This window comes from Etheostoma cragini, chromosome 14 (genome assembly GCF_013103735.1).
Source record: "Etheostoma cragini isolate CJK2018 chromosome 14, CSU_Ecrag_1.0, whole genome shotgun sequence".
NCBI classification, from domain to species: domain Eukaryota; kingdom Metazoa; phylum Chordata; class Actinopteri; order Perciformes; family Percidae; genus Etheostoma; species Etheostoma cragini.
This window is the reverse complement of record NC_048420.1, coordinates 22418940-22439974: the sequence shown is the minus strand read 5'-3', so window position 1 is coordinate 22439974 and position 21035 is coordinate 22418940. Positions and strand designations below refer to the sequence as shown.

Here is a 21035-nt window from a genome sequence, read left to right as displayed (position 1 = left end):
TGCTAAAGCGTTTTCTTTCCTTACCCGGTCTTGAGGTTCTCAATGGCCTCCTCCACACCCTTCTGGTTGTTGCGGATCATGTACTGGTGCATGTTGGGATAGTTGGAGCGGATGTTCTCCTCTGTGCTGCCGTTCGGTACCGTACCGAAACGCAGCGGCGGGTACTGGTCCGCCGGCTGCTGGAACTGTACGAGAGGAAGAGGGGAGTGAAGATTAAAGCGATGGAGGGAAAGAAGGAAGCGAAAGAGACAGAGACGTAGCTGGTCCCTGCCGCAGGATGGACTGCATGCTACAGGGACTCAGAGTCTTCACTGGGACAGACACGGCCTCTATGCTACACCTTGGTGAAGAGCTGAAGGGGGGGGATGATAACACAGACAAGGTTTTAAAGTGCCAGTGCAGCAGGATACAGTCTGGCGGAGTTTTACTGAAACTGTACTGAGGAATCAAAGCAAGAGGAGGCACAGAGAGAAGGAACTATTCACTTCCTTCTGTTAACTCAAGCTATTCTCAAGATAATAAGCAGAGCAACCTCATGGGATGATCTTCTTCTCTCTGTACGCGGTTACTTTTAAAATGAACATTACGTCATGTAAACGCACACATCAGCCCAGTGGTGGAATGTAACTAAGTTCATTCACTCAAGTACTGAACTTAAGTACGAATTTGAGGTACAATTTTGAGGTACTATTGCAATTTGTACGTCACTACATTAATCTGACATCTTTTGTCCGTATTTACTTGACAAATTATGATTTTTACATGAAAAAGAGTTTATTGTTTGTTATTTTTCTGCAGTACTTTTAACACTAAGTACAGTTTCCTGAGAATACTTAAAATCTTTTACTTAAGTAATCTTATTCCTGTGCAATGACCCAGCAACACTGTCTCTAATCCGCCTGTTTACTGGTTCCCCTTCTTATTTATTCATCGCTCTCTATTTCACAGCCTACTGCTCATATTGTAATATAATACTTTTATGATAACATAATACTTATTCCAGCATCCAGCATACTTCATAATTAAAATAATAATTTATCATAAAAATAATTTACTCCTGCATACTTTGCACTCTTCATTGCACTATTGCCTCAACCGGTCTATATAGTTTCTGTTTATAGTGTGTATATATTCTTTGTTTTTGTATGAGTAAGCACATCATGGGCATTACAATCTAAAGCAAACTTCCTTGTATGTGTCCTCATAACTGGCAAATAAAGCTGATTCTGATTGTAAAATAGCTCTTCCACCACTGCGGCGTTCTGAATCCTCGCTAAGCCTAATTTCATGCTCATCTATTTATCTATGGGTCCATCTGGGCACCCGCCTGTTCATGCATAGATCCACCAGTCAACGTCTCTCCCATTCCGTACCTTCTTATCTGACAGCCCTGACACCGTGTCAATGTACTCCTCCTGGATCATGAAGGCAGCCAGGTTGGCAGTGTAGGAGGCCAGGAAGATGACAGCGAAGAAGGCCCACACCAACACCTGCAGTTGAGTAAGATCAATAAGGACGTGAGGAAGTCTGACAGGTGTGGAAGTATTTTAAGATTTCAGTGACACTGTTTTCACTTCTTGGCATTTCATTGCTAAACCCGCAGCGGATGCTGTCTCGCCTGGAGGCTAGAGTCCTATTTGTCAACGTGATGAGACGTCAACCGGTAAAAAAACGAAGACAAAGCGTCATTGCATTTTCAGCAATTTTATTTTGTCCTTTTCCTACTTAACCTCAGACTTATACTAACGACAATGTGACATGTTGAAGATTCCTGCGAGGAAATGGGCTTTTTCTTGAGCCCCCTCCCGACATCGTCATATGTGATGTCTGTCACAGTAATGATTATGAGTCATAAAAAACTAAGTGCACTAAGTCAAGCACTGTCTCAAGTCTGCGAGCTAGAGTCCAAGTCAAGTCTCACGTGTCTGAGCTATAGTCCAAATCAAGTCTCAGGTCTTTAAAATGGAGTCCAAGTCAAGTCTAAAGTCTGAGTCTAGTCCAAGTCAAGTCTTAAGTCTCCGAGCTAGAGTCCACGTCAAGTCTCAGGTCTTTAATATGGAGTCCAAGTCAAGTCTCAAGTCTCCAAGCTAGAGTCCACGTCAAGTTTCAAGTCTCTGAGCTAGAGTCAAGTCAAGTCTCAAGTCTCCAAGCTAGAGTCCAAGTCAAGTCTCAAGTCTCTGAGCTAGAGTCCAAGTTAAGTTTTATTTACTGGTCATTAAGCATGAATTCCGACTGCTAGAACACTGCATGGCTTCAGGTTCCTGATACACTAAAATTACATGTGGTTGGCTTTACTCTCTCATGTGCATTCATGATTTATAACGTCAAAAATAAAATAAAAAATGATTTTCCGCGGCTGACTTTTCTACAGAAACATACACTTAGGTATTTCTCATTAACTGATTAAAATGTGGCCAATCAACTGTTTTAGTGCTCCTCTCTCACACAAACAAAACAATTCACCACGCCATCACCTAGTTACACGTGTGAGTGACCTAATTACCATTCCAGACTATCTTTACAGTTATTTCTCCAATGTGACAGTCCAAAGTCAAAATTTTATTATCTCAAAATGATATTGAACAAACATTTAAATACAAATCATCTTGTTTTTACTAAGACTTTTAGAATAAATGTGAATCATCTAATTATGGCTCAAACAAGAACCTTTGCTTGTAATTGAGTATTTTTACATCGTGGTATTCCCTCTTATTAAGTAACCGATCTAAGGACAATTGACCCAAATTACTGTAGTACAAATAAAAGATCCTTTGAAAGGTGGTAAAAGGACTTGGCGTGAAGACATTAATCTGGGCAGAAAGTGCTGCTTTTATTGCTGCAAGATGCTGCACTGTTGACATTCAGCCAGGAAGCTGTACGGATAAGTCTCTACATTTGCACTTGCAGTTGGTGATGTATGGGGCTATTTGCTTCCACAGTACTCTGTGTTCATGCCAAAAGTTCATTTGCATAATTTCCTTAATGAATAACATGAAAGATGTACATCTTAGCGCTGGCAACTGAAGCATAGTTTAAAAAATAAGTCATGTTAGCGATTTAGGATTAACCATCGTTTTGTCCTTGGGTCACATCTGAACCATTTTTAAAAGATTTTCAGAAATATGGGTTTCTTTCAAAAAAATTGCCCAAAATTAATATTGATGTATAGAGGGCAGGTGAAATATCCGATTACTTAATTGAATTTTGAGGGTTAAATTCTAATTTAAAGTATTTGACAGGATCAGGTAGGGGCAAGCTAGTCTTGTTTTGTTTGAGAATACATCTAACCTCAAGTTGTAACGTACCCCAAACCTTTAAATGTTTTGCTAAAGGACATGGAGGCTTTATCCTAACAGAAGGGTTGAAGGACAGACTCCTTGCTCACAATGGCTCCCCGGAGAGTTCCACGAGTTAGTCAATTATCAATAAAGTGCATGCTGGGACAATGACCCTGAACAGGCTTATGTAGGAATGAAAAATTAACAAGTAATGGAAGACATTTTTAGAATAAGCCTTTATTAAAGTTTAAATGTATCTTGTCATGTTGTTGCGTTGCCTGTGATTAGAAGTGGTTGATATAATATTGCAACGGCCATGTGTAGTGAGATCTGGATTCTGTCTTCCATCGTCGAATAAAAGAAAATGGCGTATGATTGGCTAAGAGAACATGAAGCTAGCTCTATATGCAAGGTGACATGAAAACAACGCAACAGCTTAACAACAAACTATTCCAGAGAAAAAGCGATAATCTCCTCTCGGACCCCCTTCCGTAAAGCTGTTTAAGCAGCTAATGAGCTCTTGAGATGATTGGGGTTGTTGTGAAAAGCACTTGTGCGACACTAAGAAGAAAAACCTCCTGTTGCTCTGCAACAGAGGTGGAAATGCCTTCAACTGATTTTGTATTTTTATGTCATGAGGGGCAGAGTGCAACAGCAGGTATTAATAAATACCACTGCGGTGAAAAAAGTGAATGAGCACTCTCGTACTGATTGCACCGGCTCATAAGAGTCATACATTTTCTGATTTTCATTGTAATAATGCAAATTAGGGATGTGCCACTGTAAGAGGGGAAAAACACAGAAATTATAAAGTCAAGTTAAAGTTGTACATGGAGCGGTATTGTGTTATATTTTCATCCGTCAAAGCACTTTTCAATCAATGAACCCATCGAAATACCCCTAAAATAAAACACTAAACACTAAACTCAATGGACTGCTAATGCTGATCAGCCAGCAGGGATGTGGTTAGTTTCTGGGCTAAAATCTATTGAAAAGTGGAAGATTACAGACGTCTAGGTCTATGGCAATATTTTATATATATAATATTTCCATTTACCACATGGGGAAAAATATAGTCATTTAAATCCTGTCAATTCTAAAACTCCATTGTTTCAATGGTCAGTCATCGAATCAATGCCTTCTAGTGGTTGAGTTGTCCTCCAGCTCCCAAATAAAACCAGCAATCAGCCAGTCAAACTTATGAGTCAGTCACTGAATACGTTAATGTGCACACTATTATCCCGCATTATATTCCTAATTTGACATTATTCCAAATATGTTCAAGTCACGTAAACAGCATATTCCATGATGATGTTACAAAAACAGGCCTTTTTCCAAATAGAGCTTTTTCCGATGTGTGGCAGAGGCCGGTATTATTCAGGGTTAAGAAGTCATCTTTAGAAATATACACAGCACATTTAGAATATGCGTCTCCATCGGGGTTTTTGCTGCAGTGTGCGAAGGTTTTACGTCCTCTTGCCGGTTTACTACAGTTAGTAATCGTTTTGTTTTCAACCATTCTGATTCCACTTCCGATTCTTTTTCCGATTTACAGTTTTACCGGGCTATTTCAACGTAAAATAAAGCCACACTTAAGAGCGCTGCTTACTTTGTTCATGGTGGTAACACACAACAACCGCCTGGAAGTCTGGTGGCTGCTACAGAAACCAAGTCACTTGTGTTGAAGGTGGAACCGATGATCGGATTCGAAAGTAAATATTCCAAACGATTCCAATAAAACGATGATTCTATTGTAATTTCCGACACCGGTTCTCGATGCCCAGCCCTACTGTCTCCGGCTTCCGGCCAACAGTTTGCAGGGCTGCGGTAGAGATAAATGCTCAAAAGAAAAGAAGGAGAAACTTCACCTACTTTTAAACAAAATACTCAAATATTATAAATATGTTTCAACGGGTTTTTGGATATGTGGAAACATTGCAATGCCAACGTTTTTTAAAAGGTGGTTGATGGAATTAAAGCAGGAGTCTGTGTTAGTCCAACAAGTCCTCCCTCGGTGGAAAACTGTGAAAAAAAATCTATTTTTCACGGGTACTGTTAATGGGAATATTACTGGTATATAAACTTTAATTAACAGTGTAAACAGCTTAGTCAAAGTATCCTATTTTTTCTAAATAAGGACAAAATATTAATATGTGCAGATAAATGATTCAGGTGCTGTAATCACCATGATCTTGCTGGTGGTTCCTCTGGGATTCTCCACAGGAACAGAGTTGTTGAAGACCAGCGCCCACAACAGCCAGACCGATTTCCCTATGGTGAACTTAGATCCACCTGACTCTGAGAGAGAGAGAGAGAGAGAGAGAGAGAGAGAGAGAGAGAGAGAGAGAGAGAGAGAGATACATCAAGTATTTTGGCCAGTTTCACATTCCCAGACTTTCCTCCCCAGCACGTAATTTATTTTTCCAACGTAAGTGGTGGTGTACGAGCTTTTCTAGTGGCCAGTTATCATATCCTGTCCTTAGATGTTTTGTAGAATATGTAAAAGCTGTTAGGAAATGAAGATAAAACGGAGGAAGAGTCGTTTAGCACAGGAGAAACTAGAACTGACAACTGGTGACAAACAAACAACTCCCTGTCAACACAGTTCTGTATAATTCCACTAGTCTCAAATTATTATAAAGTAATGAATAACATTTCAAAATGATTATGAAAAGTGAATGTAGCAGTAAAGAGAAGCAGCTTGTAAACAGCTGGAATAAATTATAAGCTGACAAGTACTGTAAAAATGTCAAAATCAAGCACCACGGCTCTGTCAGTGTTTGTAATTAAAATTAAATAAGCCCGGTCGTGGGTGCGGATAGATTGTTTTGACTTTTGTTAAGAAAAGTGGGATGCTTTGCATAAACTGAGCACACACCCTCCTCAAATCAGCCCCCCCCCCCCCCCCCCCCCCCCCCCCCCCCCCCCCCTCGCTTACATAACTGACAAAGTGACACGTTGGTAATAATGTCGTGAAATGAGCAGTGGCGGCGGCTTGATTGGCGTGCCGTCTCTTACTCTTGGCGCTCTGCAGGCTGCGGTTGTATCCCACGGGGCTGAAGAACTCAAAGATGAAGACGGTGACAGCCACCACCGACAGGCACATCACAAACATCATCACCCACACCGCCGGGCTGTAGGGCTCTGCAACACACACACACACACATGCAAATGTCAGAACAAGTTTTCTGAAGTTTGCCTGTCATCTGTGAAGTACCACTTTATCAAAAGGGAAAACTGTCTGTCACAGCCGGACTCTGGACAACCTGGACCATGTTTTAACCAGGAAAAAAAAACATTTCACATTTGTATGTCAATTAAAAACCACTTGAAAATATATGATTTCCTCGCCTAAATTTTTACCCTTAAAAAAGTGCTGCAGTTTCCACATGCTTTGGCCCTCTGGGATGACCCTGAGTTCATTGGGAAGTTAACACTCTCAACTTGTTGTTTCTAGTGGCAGTGTGACACTAGGCCTTACTGACACAGAGCTACAGAGGTTAGAACACAGAATTTCTATTTTCGTCCAAGTAAATCATCTGAAAAATTAATAAAAAGCACTACTGTAAGCATATTATAGGGGCTATATACTAAAATAGTACTCTAGCCACATGTCTCAACTTAGAACAGAAAAAATCCAGAAAAAAATGACTTATAAAATGGATTTTATATGAATGTATTTCTACAGATATGTCTGTGCGTTTGTCTTATTTCTTATTTCTAAAAAAGCCAAAAAAGTGCAAAATACAAAACTTCTGAAATACAAAAACACATCCACATCACTCACAGATATGTCTGAAAGAAGTACATACATAGATCTATAGAAATAAGTAATCATAATTTGATGAAATGTTGAAATGCCATATTTTTGTTTTGAGACAGCTGGAGACATCACAGGGTTAGGTTTTTCTGGCCATGTTTGATCAATCAACTCGTCTTCTTATTGGCTACACAGGGATGCCAGTTTTATGACCATATCTTATAAGTGGTCGGATCTACTGTCAATCTTTCCCACGTGGGCCCAATGGGGACTGTGCAATATTATTGGCTTAGCTTGAGTGTATCTCTTGACAAGCTGATGCTATTGGCTGGGAACAAGGTTCATTGGAATCTGCACACGCCACAGATTCTAATGGTGTGTCGACCTTCTTTCTAGCCCGCACAGCGCTAAAAACCGAGAAATGATGCACTATCTAGATTTCTCTACGTCGAAACTTGGCCAGAAACTACAAGATTGTGAGGGGACCAGATAATTATGGATTACAAGGCTTGGATATTCTAATTCCTTGGAGGGTTGGCCATGTAGGAAAACAACGTTTTTGCCGATCTTTCACCGCTGTGATTAAAGACACGAGGAGACAGGTAGGAAACACCCACTCGATTAGACTCAAATCTCTCTGTCTCTGTGTTTCTTTACTTCAGAACATGATTATAACCGTTGTGAGTCACCTTATGCTTTGAGCGGGGGCTTGATGGAATCACAAGACTTTAAGCTTTCTAACGATGTATGACTTGAGCGTGTTTATGACGGTTTAATGCAAGTAATAACGTCCTTTTATGGTGCGTTCCAATTTCGAACATTGAAAACAAACAGATTTAAAGCTCTACAGATTCAATATCGATTCACAGAATTCCAAAAATGTGTTCATTTCTTTTTGTAATGGCGTGTATACTATCACATGGGAAATGTTACTACATTAACATACTGTGAATAGTTTTTTATATTGAGATTTTGTTTCATATCTTGAGCCTAAAAATCAATTTATATCATAACTAACTCACTCTCACTAACTCCCACCCCTCCCCTATCCATCTTGTTGCTGATTGGCCGACGTGGTTTGTTGTCTTTTGGTGCACAAACTGTGCCTCTAGTGTTTGTTCGACCGTGTTGTCTCCTGAGGCCGGGCTTTTTCCTTCCTATGATTTGAGAAAAAAAATGACATTGCGCAGAAACCATGAAGGTACTCATAGTGCAACTTTAAAAACTTGAAAACTATCCATTTTAGAGTACATTTAGAAGAGATAAAACAAGATGTGCCATTAATAGAGCTGGGTACCGAAATTCCAATAATCATGCAGCATGCTTTTACCAAGATCTGATAATGTTTGTGATTGGCTGGGTAAAGGTACACGCCGTAGACAAGGCAAGAACAACTCAATGGTACACAGGCTCACGTAGTAGGAGCTGACAAATAAATACAAAGACGTGTGCCATTTACTTTGTAAATTGTTTTTTTTTTATAAAGTTGGTATAGAAAAAAGTATTGTTTAGGAACCGGTATCAAAGTCATGATATTGGTAGTGAACATTTTTAAACGATGCCCAGACCTAGCCATTAATTTGCGATTAATTGCATGGACCTAATACACTTTTCGATTGGCAGTCGTAGCTTTTTGGTATTTTATCCTTTTGCTTTTGCAAATTAGTGTCATTCCTTAGTAACTGCATGGCAAGCCAGATGAGTAAGCGAGTGTCTCCCATTTATCTCGTCTTTCCTAAGAAATGGGTGCGAGTTGACAGTAACTACCGGCTGAGGAAACGAGCAGAGGCTTCTGAGATTTGCCAAATTAGTGAGGGATTTTGCTGCAGACGCTGACAACAGCCACAGTAGAAGCTGTAACGCTAATCAAACGGCAGCAGAGACCCGAGCTGGGCCGCCGGGTCGACTCATCAACACCTTCGCCGCTCAGCGTCACATCCAGGAAGAGACTGTGTGCCGACATGCCGACGAGCTACAAGCAGTTTAAATAGGAGGCTTTTAGCAGCTGCTCCCCCCGCTAAGAGAAGAGCAGTGAGGGAGCAGGTGGAGAGGCTCGGGATTTATCCATTAAACTTACTGCCAGACGGGGTTAATATGCTTTTAAGTCTGCCGCGAGGGCCGAGAGGCTGCAGGTTTTTATTTCAATCCAAGTTTGTCACATTGGACGATATTAAAGGTGCAGGACCCTGTGTCATTTTGTTCACACACCTCTTCATGGGATTATGGTTTTATGTTCTATGGGCTTGGGTTGGGGGGGCAGTAGCTCAACCATAGGGAGTTGGGTTGGGAACCGGAGGGTCTCCGTACGGACCAAAGTACTAAATGTGGATTGGTAGCTGGAGAGATGCCACTCTACCTCTTGGGCACTGCCAGGTGCTCTCGAGCAAAGCACCCCCCCCCGCCCCCCCACAACCGCTCAAGGCACTGGTCCAGAGCGTGTGTTTGTGTGTGTGTGTGCTAACAATTGCATTTTCACCACTGGGGATCAATAAACAGTATAAGTTACATTTTTATAAATGTATCTGACTTTGGTAGAAACATAAACAAATCATGGAAGCATCCATGTTGAGAGACAATGTTTTTCTTCTAAAAAAGCAAAAGAAACCAAAAGTAAATGTTTTCAACACTCACCAGGAGGTGAAACAAAAACTCCTCAATATTTATATCATAAATATAATATAATGCCTCTGAGCAGAGGAAGAAGAAGAAAAGTATGCATGTTATAATAAAAACTTTTTTTTTCTTAAATCCCTGCCTTTTCAGGAGGATTCACTAAAGACATGGAACATCATTTCTGTATTGGAAACTAGACTGATGTCAGCAGAAACACAGCTCTGCCTTTACCTTGTGAGGTCGTGGTTTGGGAACATAGGAAGCTAAAGTCCCAACAGGCTTGATATTGAAGTGGAGTGGAATGTCTTGTAATGGACAATAACGCTGATGGTGGTTGATGTCACCTGCAGCTAAGCAACCGGCTCCAGAAATTGCCATAGTGTCATTCCATTTTTGTTTTAAATGGTGATGGGTTATTGTGCTAGGAACAATAATTGGGTAGACAACAAAAAGTATGAAAAGGGTCTTTGGGCTATTGCATTTTCCACAACATCAGCTCTGTCACAACTCGGGTAGTCGATATCTTTAATGGAAACCTGTTATGCTTTTCTGTATTTGCTGTCATATCATATCTATAGTGTTGCAATGTCAACCAAAATAACCCAGTACCAAGTCATATCTGAACGTCTTCAGTTATGATGCAATCCTTTTTGCAACCACATTTTGAAAAAAATTGTATTTTTATATTTTTATATGGTTGCGCTCACAGCCAATCACTACCAGCTTTCTTCAATTTGTGAGGTGTGATTGGCCCATAACAACAGCAGCTACACCCCATACAGTCTGTGGTGAGGTGAAGTCGAGCGTATTAGTTTATTTAGCGGAGTTGGCCAATTACAAAAAGTACGAAGACAAGGTACAAAAACAAGGTACCAAATGTAAAACTCGATACCTGGTATTAAGGGCACTGGCATCGTAACTGGCTCTATAGTCAAAACCATTGTAGCCAACTTGGCTTGGCTCGCTAGATTTAGACTTTTCGGATTCTCTTAGCCACTTTGTTTCTAAAAAGCGAGTTACAGCAAATTTAGTGACTTATTTCAACCATCAGGGGAAAAGTGAGAAATATATTTTAATTCATTCCCATGAACACTGCTCACAGTCCACAGCTCTTCTGCTAACAGCACAGGATCTGTCCCTCTCCTCTAGGCACTGGTAGTCAGCAGACACAACCACTAAACTTCATGCAAAATGTGCACAATTACGTCATCTGGCGACTTGTAGCGACTTTTGGGGCTAGTGCTATCGCTACGTTCATTGGAAAAGACTTAGCAGCACTGGTCCCAGCTTGTGAGCTTGGAACTTTGTAATTATCAAATAATATTGATTGATTCTTCTAATAAACAATGGGAAAAAGACCACAATACACAACCTGTAGTGTTAAGTTCCAGTTTATTTTACTGAACAATCTAATGCAATCTAGTAAAATATAGCAGTGTCTGACAAGACTTCATTCAACGTGTTATACTGAGAGGTCTTCCTTATGGTTGTCTATCAGAATTATATACATAAGTGCAGTCCAATAAATCTCCGCTGCAAACTACAGCCTCAACACAGAAAACTGTCTGGCACACTGTGACATACACATAAAACACACACATTGTGTGTGTCGAACTGTCTTCACAAAGGAAGGATTTGTTGCATCGCTCTTGTAGACTAGATTGCACAGACACTTAATGAATTGATAACTTGATATAGTGTACAGAAGACAATCTGTACAGCGGCTGCACTGTGGCAGAGCAAGTTACCGTTACATTTTATGCGTTATGTTTTTGCATTACAGAGTCTGGCCATAAGAAGAAATGTCTTAGGACCTGGACGACCATTTTGTTGAAATTGTAATTAACAGTCTAGTTATACGTGGCTTTGGATTTAACCCTCCTGTTGTCTTCGGGTCAAATGTGACCCATTTTCAAAAAGTTTATAAATCAGAAATTTGGGTTCCTTTCAAACAAATTGTCCAAAAAAGCAACGTGGATGGTTCCCGACAACGCTCTTTACAAGTTAAATAAATAATCAGTTCACTACTTTCATTGAATTTGGCTTTTTTTCATCAATTTATAGCATTTGGAGAAAATAAAAATTGATTAAAGAATTTGTGTTACAAATCTTAAAAAAGTGACAATTCTTTTTTAAACTCTCAGAAAAAAATTAACATATGTTGGAAAAACTGACAAAAACATAGGGGGAAAGACACAAAAGGGCAGAAAAAGATGACCAAAAAGTTAATAAAAGGTGGGAAAAACAAAGATTTGCAGGTCGGCAGAAAGACAACATGAGGGTTAAAAGATTTCCGTGCAAAATGTGTGTTTGTGTAAAACATTGAGTGTTCTGCGAAGCTTTTTGTCGTTGTCTCATAGCATGTTTAGTGTTGCCTGAAGGAGGTGATTTAGAAGTGACTTCAAATCTGTGATGTGTGTCTTTCTAACCAAATAGTACAACGACTGAGTCTAATATACAGAACAACCTAATCTAAACGTTCCTTTTATTTAAGAGGTAATTTGACCACCAACCCAAGGTAAATGACTGTCTCCTAGGATTAATCCCGTCACATAATGCATATCCCTGTGGTTAAATCAAAACCGGCCTGGCAGTGGAAGCGGGTACATAATTAGGCTGCAAACACTTATGGTTCCGTTTGATTTATCGTCCTTTACTCTGGCGGGCGAGGATTGTAAAGCAGCTGCGTGTTGTTTTCAAAGTGCTGTCAGCCTTGTTTTATTCTGCATTCATGCACACTCTCCCAGCAGCTGTATATCCATGTCTAGATAACAGTAGATCTATTTATATAACCCTGTATTTAACAAGTGGACGTTACGTTAGATATATACTCTAAGAAATTTAGATTAGATAAATCTAGATACATTTTAAAAATCACACCTGAGAGTTTCTAAACACAGTCTGCTACTGGATCCAGTGAGCAGATCGCCTGGAGCAGATGGGGGTTAAGGTTGGGGTTAATGAAGCTTACATGACCTTACCTAAGGGCATTTAAGCAGCAGTTTCGGTACTTAAAGTGACAGCATCACTTATTGATTTTACTTGCCAACACGCCCCCAGCAGGTCCAGGGATTCTAACTGGTGGCCTTAGCACCTTCCAGCGCTGAGAGGTCGGCTCGCGTTCAGAGGGCTACCGCCACACTGGGAGCTAGAGTGGATCTCCGTAGTGGGAACCAGAGCAGCCAGGGACAAGGACACGGTAATGTATGACATGCCACCGGCTACATATACATAATAACGCCATTATGGACAGTGATTAGAGTGAGGTTTTCTCCAATTAAGACGTTTTAAGTGGATCCCATTAATATTTCTGTTTCCATACGGAACGTATGACAACCACAACATTGCCATTAACATAGTTTACCCGCTCATGCTGTCTCTATGCTGCCTTTAAAAGTGCTATACAAATACAGTTATCATTATTATACATTATTATACTGGAGTGGGTCTTTTGCAAATACCATGTGCATGTATTATTTAATCTAATTAACACCAGGGAGACAAGTGCATTGGGAAATGGAATCTTTCACCCCCAGTTGGTCGTAGCGCCTCGGGAGGCATTGATGAAACCGCTGGACCATGACTCCTTTAATGATTTTGGAAGATGTGTCAGTGTCATCATGAACTAGTACTGTGCTTTGATTTTCTTTCATTTATCACCTGTTTGATGTACACTGTATGTACACGTGTAATGTATAATAATGATAACTGTATTTGTATAGCACTTTTAAAAACAAAGTTTACAAAGACCTTTGACAGGCAAGCAAGGCGGCTGAGGTGAGTGAAAATAACAGAAACGTCAGAGACTTCAGATCCAGTATTAGGGACCACTAAGGTCTATATAAAAGAGACTTCAGATACAGTATTAGGGACCACTAAGGTCTATATAAAGAGACTTCAGATACAGTATTAGGGACCACTAAGGTCTATATAAAGAGACTTCAGATACAGTATTAGGGGACCACTAAGGTCTATATAAAAGAGACTTCAGATACAGTATTAGGGACCACTAAGGTCTATATAAAAGAGACTTCAGATACAGTATTAGGGACCACTGAGGTCTACATAAAAGAGACTTCAGATACAGTATTAGGGGACCACTAAGGTCTATAGAAAAGAGACTTCAGATACAGTATTAGGGACCACTAAGGTCTATATAAAAGAGACTTCAGATACAGTATTAGGGACCACTAAGGTCTATATAAAAGCATCCAAAGAGCTTCATGTCGTGGGACCCTTTAAAGTGATCATATTATGCTTTTTTGGCTTTTCACTTTATTTGATTGTGTTAAATATATTTTTTCTCCAAGATATAGGTTTACAAAGTTAAAAAAGCCCGAAAAATATGGTGTTTTTTGAAAATTACAGCTAGAAGGTACTTGCCTTAGGATCTAGGCTACAACGTGGCTCATACGGGGACAACACATCTGCTATGTAGCTAGGAACCAGACCCATACACGCTTTAAAAGTGATCAGAAAAATCTATTCTAAAAAGAGACAGGTAGCCAATGAGGAGAAGCCAGGATTGGGGTAATATGATGTCATCTGTTAAAAGCAGTTTTAACAAACAACATCATACTACCCCATGCATGTGCGTAAGTTATATTACTCTCACTTACTGTTTTTGTTTTTTACAATTATTTCATTACATTTTTATTGTTTTGTCAATTCTATCCATGACCTATGAATTAATGAATGAATGAAAAAATCCAAACTCTAGCAAGATGTAGAAAGAGAACTTGAGGCTTCGTTCTGACTGAGCTAATAGAAGACATGTTGATTGTGATTATGTCAAATTGGGAAAAGCATACGCCGGAATAACATGATTAACGATAGGTGGGTTCCATGTAGCCGGGTCAGATCCAGCGCGCTGTTGTTGTGCATGCTATTTGGTTGAATAGAACAAAAGCCCTGATAATGGTATTATTACCACCTGTGCTTTTCCAGTACAGTTATTGATTTTTTTTATCTGTAGAAGGCAAAATTAATTTATAACACACACACACACACACACACACACACACGCACACACACACACATATTACTTCACCTCGCCTGTTTTAATTTACCCGTCCCTCTTTACTAGGTCCTCTCTCTGACAGTATAATTAGTTAGGTAAGTTGTTGCAGACTGTGTGTCCTGTCCATCTGTGTCTCTCTCGGTCGGTCTAATATTCTCCGAGTGTATGAAGGTGTCAGAGGATTGAGTGAGCTACAATTATTACAGCTAATTAAAAAAATACACATGTAATGTTTCTACATAGCACAGAAAAACAATGCATGGAAACACACTGCTCTCCAGTATTCATTTCAAAAACTGACGTACATTTTTTGGGGGTGAGAATTTTTTCCCAAAACAGAAACAAGACTAATAAAAGATCTGTGACCATCAACGCTAACGTTAAGTGTATAGATAAGTAAAATACATTTCCTTTGATGTTTTCAAAATAAATGTTTACTGAGCTTATTATAGTTCTGCCAAAAAGTCAATGATTCCAGTGTTGTTGTTTCAAGTTGTGTAGGCTACATATACAGTAGGTTACAAAATTCTAGTCTGATGCAATGCTAATGTAACTTTATTGTGTACAATATGATCTATAAGTGCAAACGTTGTTAAATGCATGCTGTTGTTGCCAAGGCAGCACAGCTCCCAGAATGCTCTCCTCCTTGCTTCTGCCTTCGTTCTTGATGCCTTAGATCAATTTGTATGAAACTTTGAGCATTCCGGTACAATCTAATGAGTACAACTACCTTTGCTCACTCTTCTTACTCCCTTGTCTGTTTTTACTCCTCTCTTCCTCCCCTTTCTAGCTCCCTTTAAGCGCCTGGGAGCTTTTTCGGCGGCACCTTCATCGGAAAATATCTTCCTGCCTGCTCGCTCGCTCGCTCCACTTCTTCTTTCTCAGTTGATTGTTTCTTTCACCTTTGCCCTTTCTTTACTTGTGTTGCTGATGCTTCTTACTTCTCTCTGGGCCTTTTTCTCTTTCCTAACAACCCATTCACTAACACACACACACACACACACACACACACACACACACACACACACACAAACACAACCATGCAAAGCGACAGCAGTCGCTGTCAGCCCCGTGGACCGGCGGTTTCCAGGTAAAACGGCCTTGGGAGCCCTGGTCCTCCCTCCGACCATGACATGTTTCAGATTGTCTCTTAAATCTCCTCTGACACAGGGGAAAGATGCACTTCTGCAGCTGTGTAAGTATGAAATACATCCCTTAAGGAGTGTGGGGGGGGGAGTTCAGGTCTACAAAGGGACAATATACTGTAAGTCCACTTCTGAAGCGGACTTGTTTTGAATCATGTGCCTTAGAGAGGTACGCTTTATTAAAAAAAGGCAAAACTTAAGCCAGCTTTTGATGTAGGAGGGCTTCCTGGTTTGAAATATTGCTCTCCAAAGAAAATCATAAATACCATAAAATAATATTGACACCTTGCTGAATGTAGCTAGAAGAAGTAAGTACCTCTGAGAGAAGTAATAGACATTTTGTTAAATCTGCTTTTTAGCTTTCTTGCAGAGAAACAAGCCGCCATGGCAGTCTGGCTTTGAATTTCCGGTGAAACCAGACCCACGTGACCCGTTCGTCCAATCAGCTGCCGGTTTTAATTTTTGAGCGACGATACAGATAAGCGCCGCCTGCTGTCATGGGGACTTATCACGTCTTGGGGCTTAGGTGTGTTCCGAGGCACTTTTTTGACCACCTCGGGCAGACTGTAGGTCTAACTGTCTCTTCTGCCGAGGGTCGGCCGCCTGGTTGGTGTGTTAGGGCCAGATTGCTGCTATAATGTAAATTCATGGGGCATTTTCCAGCTTGTTTAATTTCACAAAAGCGCTTCTATTGCCGCTGACAGGCTCAGATTAATATTCTAAATGTCTGACCTTATGGAAAGGATCCCATCACAAGTAGACCTTTCTGTTGAACCAGAAACAGCCCTGAAGTCTAAACCCACCAGACTCCATTTAAAAAAGCAACACATTTAGCGTATATAGAGCCAACATATTTTTACATGTAAACCGGTAGAATATGTGTGTATTTCAACCAAAACTAGTGGAAGGATGACCAAAAATTGCGTTTCATAGTTACTAGTCACAATGCTAAAATGACTGTTTATTGTCATGGAGTCTGGTGTGTTAAGCGTCATGCATATTGTTGTAGTGATTGCTCACATCATTCACTTGGACACAAAACCAAAAGGTAAATAGGGTCCGGGTTGGGGAAAAACAGTAGATAACCCATAAGTATTGGCAGATTTGACACATTACAGTGTTGCCAATCTTATATTTACTCATTTAAAAACATAAAAAGTTATATGAAAGTTCAAAGAAGCACTGCGTATGCACGGTAGCCGAATGTGCTCTGTGGTGTGTCCACAGGTTCAAAGCACAGATGGAGGGATTACAAAAGTTGCCGCCATGAGACACCGCTCTGCACTTCCAAGTCATTTTGCGACACACACACACACACACACACACACACACACACACACACACACACACACTCCAACACGTGAACCAACCGCTGCTCAGATTAAAACGGAACAACAGAAAATATCTGAAGCCGCCCTATTGCTCGCTCTATCAAAGCCACTCAATCTCACCCTTTGTCTTTTGTGTCTGGTTCATATTCGTATATGACAAGTCTCTCTCTCTCTCTCTCTCTCTCTCTCTCTGGAATAGTTTAAGTTTATTCGTAAATTACAAGAGGTCTTATTGTAGGAGAGGCCTACTAGACAAAGGCATATATATTTTACAAAAGAAAACAGAAAAGAACAAAAAAAACTTCACTGTAGGAGCTCATTTGGAGAATATTGAATCAGCAGCTTGGCTTTGAAATGCAAAGCCAGGAGTGTGAACCTTTACAAGTGGGAGACAAAAGCAGGTCACAAGCGAAGGAAGGTCTATTGCATAATGGAGGATCATTTACACACACTGCAGGAATATGTAAGTTATCAGTACACTGTCCCTTAAAAGGCCCATGTCTTCAGATAAAGGTAACACTTCAACACCGCTGATTAACAGCTAATATTAACAGCTTAATAAAGCCCTTTTGAGTTCCTACAGATAAACGTATACTCCACAAAATGGCACGAGGGAATTTAAGTCAACAACTCACCAAGGAAAGCAGAGGGCGACACGGTGCCGTTGCTGCGAGAAACCATGACGCTGATGCCGGTCTCCACAAAGGGAACGGAGAACTCCACGACCTCTGACCTCTCCTCATTAATGGTGAGAGAACCGATGGCCATGTCCGCCCTGTTGGATACCACCTGGAAGACAGGACGCCTGGAGTTAGAATGACTAAGAAAAGTTTGAACAAAAAGATGAAAAATGAATAAGCGGTCTCCTGACATGAGATATTACAAGTTCAAATCCCTGCTCTTGTTTTCCTGCATTAACCATTATGTGTAATGTGTTCCTTTTATTTAATTGTTGGCAAAAAACGAACATTTGTGAACTCTAAACACTCCTTTAAAACATTGCCTCAAGACTGTGTGCATTAGCACAGAGTGGAGTCTTTGAAAAGAGAAATCCAACGCACTCTTCCTCAGTGAAATACTTCATCTGCTTTGTTAATGACCAGGATGTAAACATGAGTGAGTTTTCTTTTGTCTAAAACTGGGCTGTGTTCCTCCTGAAAGCTCTGCAGAGCTGTAAATGAGGCTCAGGTGGTCAATAGGTGAGGCAGTGGGGGGATTCACGGCTCCGTCGTGTTTCACCTGGCAGGAAACAAGGGTTACCTGACAGCAGCGGAGGGACTGTGGAGGGGAGAGGAGCTGGCTGCTGACCAGAAGTTCATTTGTCCGAGTCCTGGCCTCGCCCCAAAAGTCTGCCAAGACAAAGAGCTCTGCGGTCCATGACTGCACACCACTGAGACGCCCTTTATCAGGCTCTTAAAGCCACAATCCTTCAAAGTCCTCTTCCTCTTTTTCTGTTGACATCTTAAGTGTTTAGCACTCAGTGTTATCACCTGTCGATCCACGAGTAGCGGCAGTGTGGCGACGTCTTTGTCTTTGAAAGTTTGTCTTGATGGATTTAAGGATCGTGAAGGTTTTTTTTCTTTTTTCTCTGTTCAGCCATGATGTATATTACCAGAGACGGTTTTAAAACCAAGACGCCCCAACTCGGAGCAGTTTCCTGTGTCTGTGTCACGTTTCACAAGCCACATATTAGCATGACTTATTGACACTGACGTTGCATTTGAGTGCTGAGTTTCTGTCTCAGGACCAAAGTCTCGCGAGATCTGGCAACACAGAGAAGCTAACGTCAGCTAACACGCCGTGAACGTTATAATATGTAAAATATGTTTTTTGAACTGTGTAAATATCCAACGTTAGCAAAAGAACATTTTTATCAATTTTTTAAATATAACTTTCCATTCATCCACTCAACGTTCGCTACACATTACATGAGGCCACGCCCCTTTAGGAGAAGTGTGTACCATTTCATAACATTGGCGCTGCTTGAAATACCCTCTCTTAATTAAAGGGGATCTTTGCTATTACTGCTCATGCTGGAGAGGCAAAGTTAAACCTGTGAGGCCACTAGAGCTCAGTTATATGTGTGAAGTAGTAACAGCAGCACACAGAGGGCTAGAATGGTGTAGAAGTTATTAGACATCAGATATTAACCCCTGTTCTTCTGCTTATTCCAACACTGCTGTAAATGTTGCTACAGACATACAACACATAACTTCCTGGTCAACAGGCAACTCTTCCAACAAGTCCGACCCACTATCACGTTCTTAAACTGCAAAAATAATCCTGCAGAGACTTAAAAATAGCCTGGGTGAAGGCCTCTGAAACGCAGCCCATTTCTCAGATTTCTTCAGCGATTTGCATATATTCTGTCTCAAGTTGTAGAAAAACAATCCAGTAATCAGAGATTTGTAGGCAGACATAAGAATGGTATAGTGGGCCTGGGGAGGGCTTGCACACAGAAAGCAAAATAGGAGATTGAGACTGGGTTCTGGATTTTAACTGTTTGTATTTAATCCACTGCAGAGCTGTACAGACAGAGCAAGCGGTTCTGTCTATGTTGGGCTTTTACTGCGTACCCAGGTTAGCCATTGTTAGCAATTCCAGTTCCTAACACATTTTGTGATATTTTGCGTGCATGGAAAATGGACAGTACTGTGTGCACGGTTGATTTAACACCGCCTTCCCAGTAAGTTTCTGCAGGAGTGTGACGACGCACACGTTTTACACTCTTGATACTGTGTGATTAGTTGCATCTCTGCTTGTCAAGATCAATCAATCCATGATAATTATTCAATTTCATTCAACTAGGTCATTTTAAATATCTGAAAAGCCTGAAAGCAACACCTGTGGCATTTCAGGAAGTATTCATTGCTGCACCAGACTTAATAGAGGAACCAAAAAACTATACCAGGATGACTCACAGTGAAGGGTGAAAAATAGTAAAGGGCGTAGGAAATTACTGCCTGATTGGGAGGCATTCATGTAAGAAACAAGGACAAAAAATGTGTAAGGCAGAATGAAAGTTTGAAAAATAGCGGAAATAAGTGTGGGCTTTCACTGAAGGCACAAGGGCACAGAACAAGTCTGAGGAAGGCAGACATGCAGCCTTGGAGAAATGCACCTTTGTCAGGATGTGAAGGGGAGTTTGGTTCGTAGAAAAGAATACAATGGCTGTAAAGAGAAAAGTCAAAGGGTAGTCTAGGGTTAAAGCCCAATTGCAAAGGGGAAACAGAAATGCTGCTTTCTTTTTTTTAGTTTGGACTAAAAACAATTACTGCTGCAGGGAAAAAACCAAGGACAGGACTGGATGTGAGATTTTCACACAGACTCAGCTGTCCCTGTGCACACATGTTCATCTGCTACCATAATTAAGCAGCTTAATGAGTTACTGACAAAAGCTGGGCAGGAGGCAGCTGGGGACGGAGAGAGAGAGAGAGAGAGAGAGAGAGAGAGAGAGAGAGAGAGACCACCTGCATCTCTGAGGTCTATCTGAGACCGAAGTGTTGTAAACGATGTCAGGACGATTAGCAAATTATATACTAATATACTGATATTGTCAAGCACGCACACGCACACATGTATACACGCCCTTATGTACACTCATGCAAACACACAGCGTCTGCGGATCCGCTCCAGATCGGCGGCGGAGTTGAAGTGTGTGTTTCCACCGACTGCGGAGCGGCTGCGTCCGACCTCCGGAGCAGATGCACACGGTAGTTAGTGCGGGACAGGAAGTCGAGCACAGAAACAAGATAAAACATCCGGTTCCTTTTAAAATAAAACAGACAGTGCTCACGGTGGATCCTATTTCCTTACTTGGGCTACACCTTGAAAACAACACAGAGTTGTTCCCCCTCTTTTCCTCTGGATGGAAATAAACTGTTGTTG

At 40.8% G+C, this 21035-nt stretch overlaps 1 protein-coding gene across 1 annotated transcript in view; it reads right to left on the bottom strand.

Moving 5' to 3' along the window:
- The window catches only part of grin2da (glutamate receptor, ionotropic, N-methyl D-aspartate 2D, a), a 136343-nt gene that overhangs the window by 33647 nt on the left and 81661 nt on the right, over positions 1-21035 (bottom strand). Inside the window, exons 9-13 of the mRNA XM_034892066.1 lie at positions 17783-17936; positions 6297-6422; positions 5464-5576; positions 1374-1490; positions 25-185 (exon numbers count right to left, since the gene is read on the bottom strand). Of these exons, the coding sequence (XP_034747957.1) occupies positions 25-185; positions 1374-1490; positions 5464-5576; positions 6297-6422; positions 17783-17936 (671 nt within the window). The remainder of the gene's footprint in view (positions 1-24; positions 186-1373; positions 1491-5463; positions 5577-6296; positions 6423-17782; positions 17937-21035) is intronic.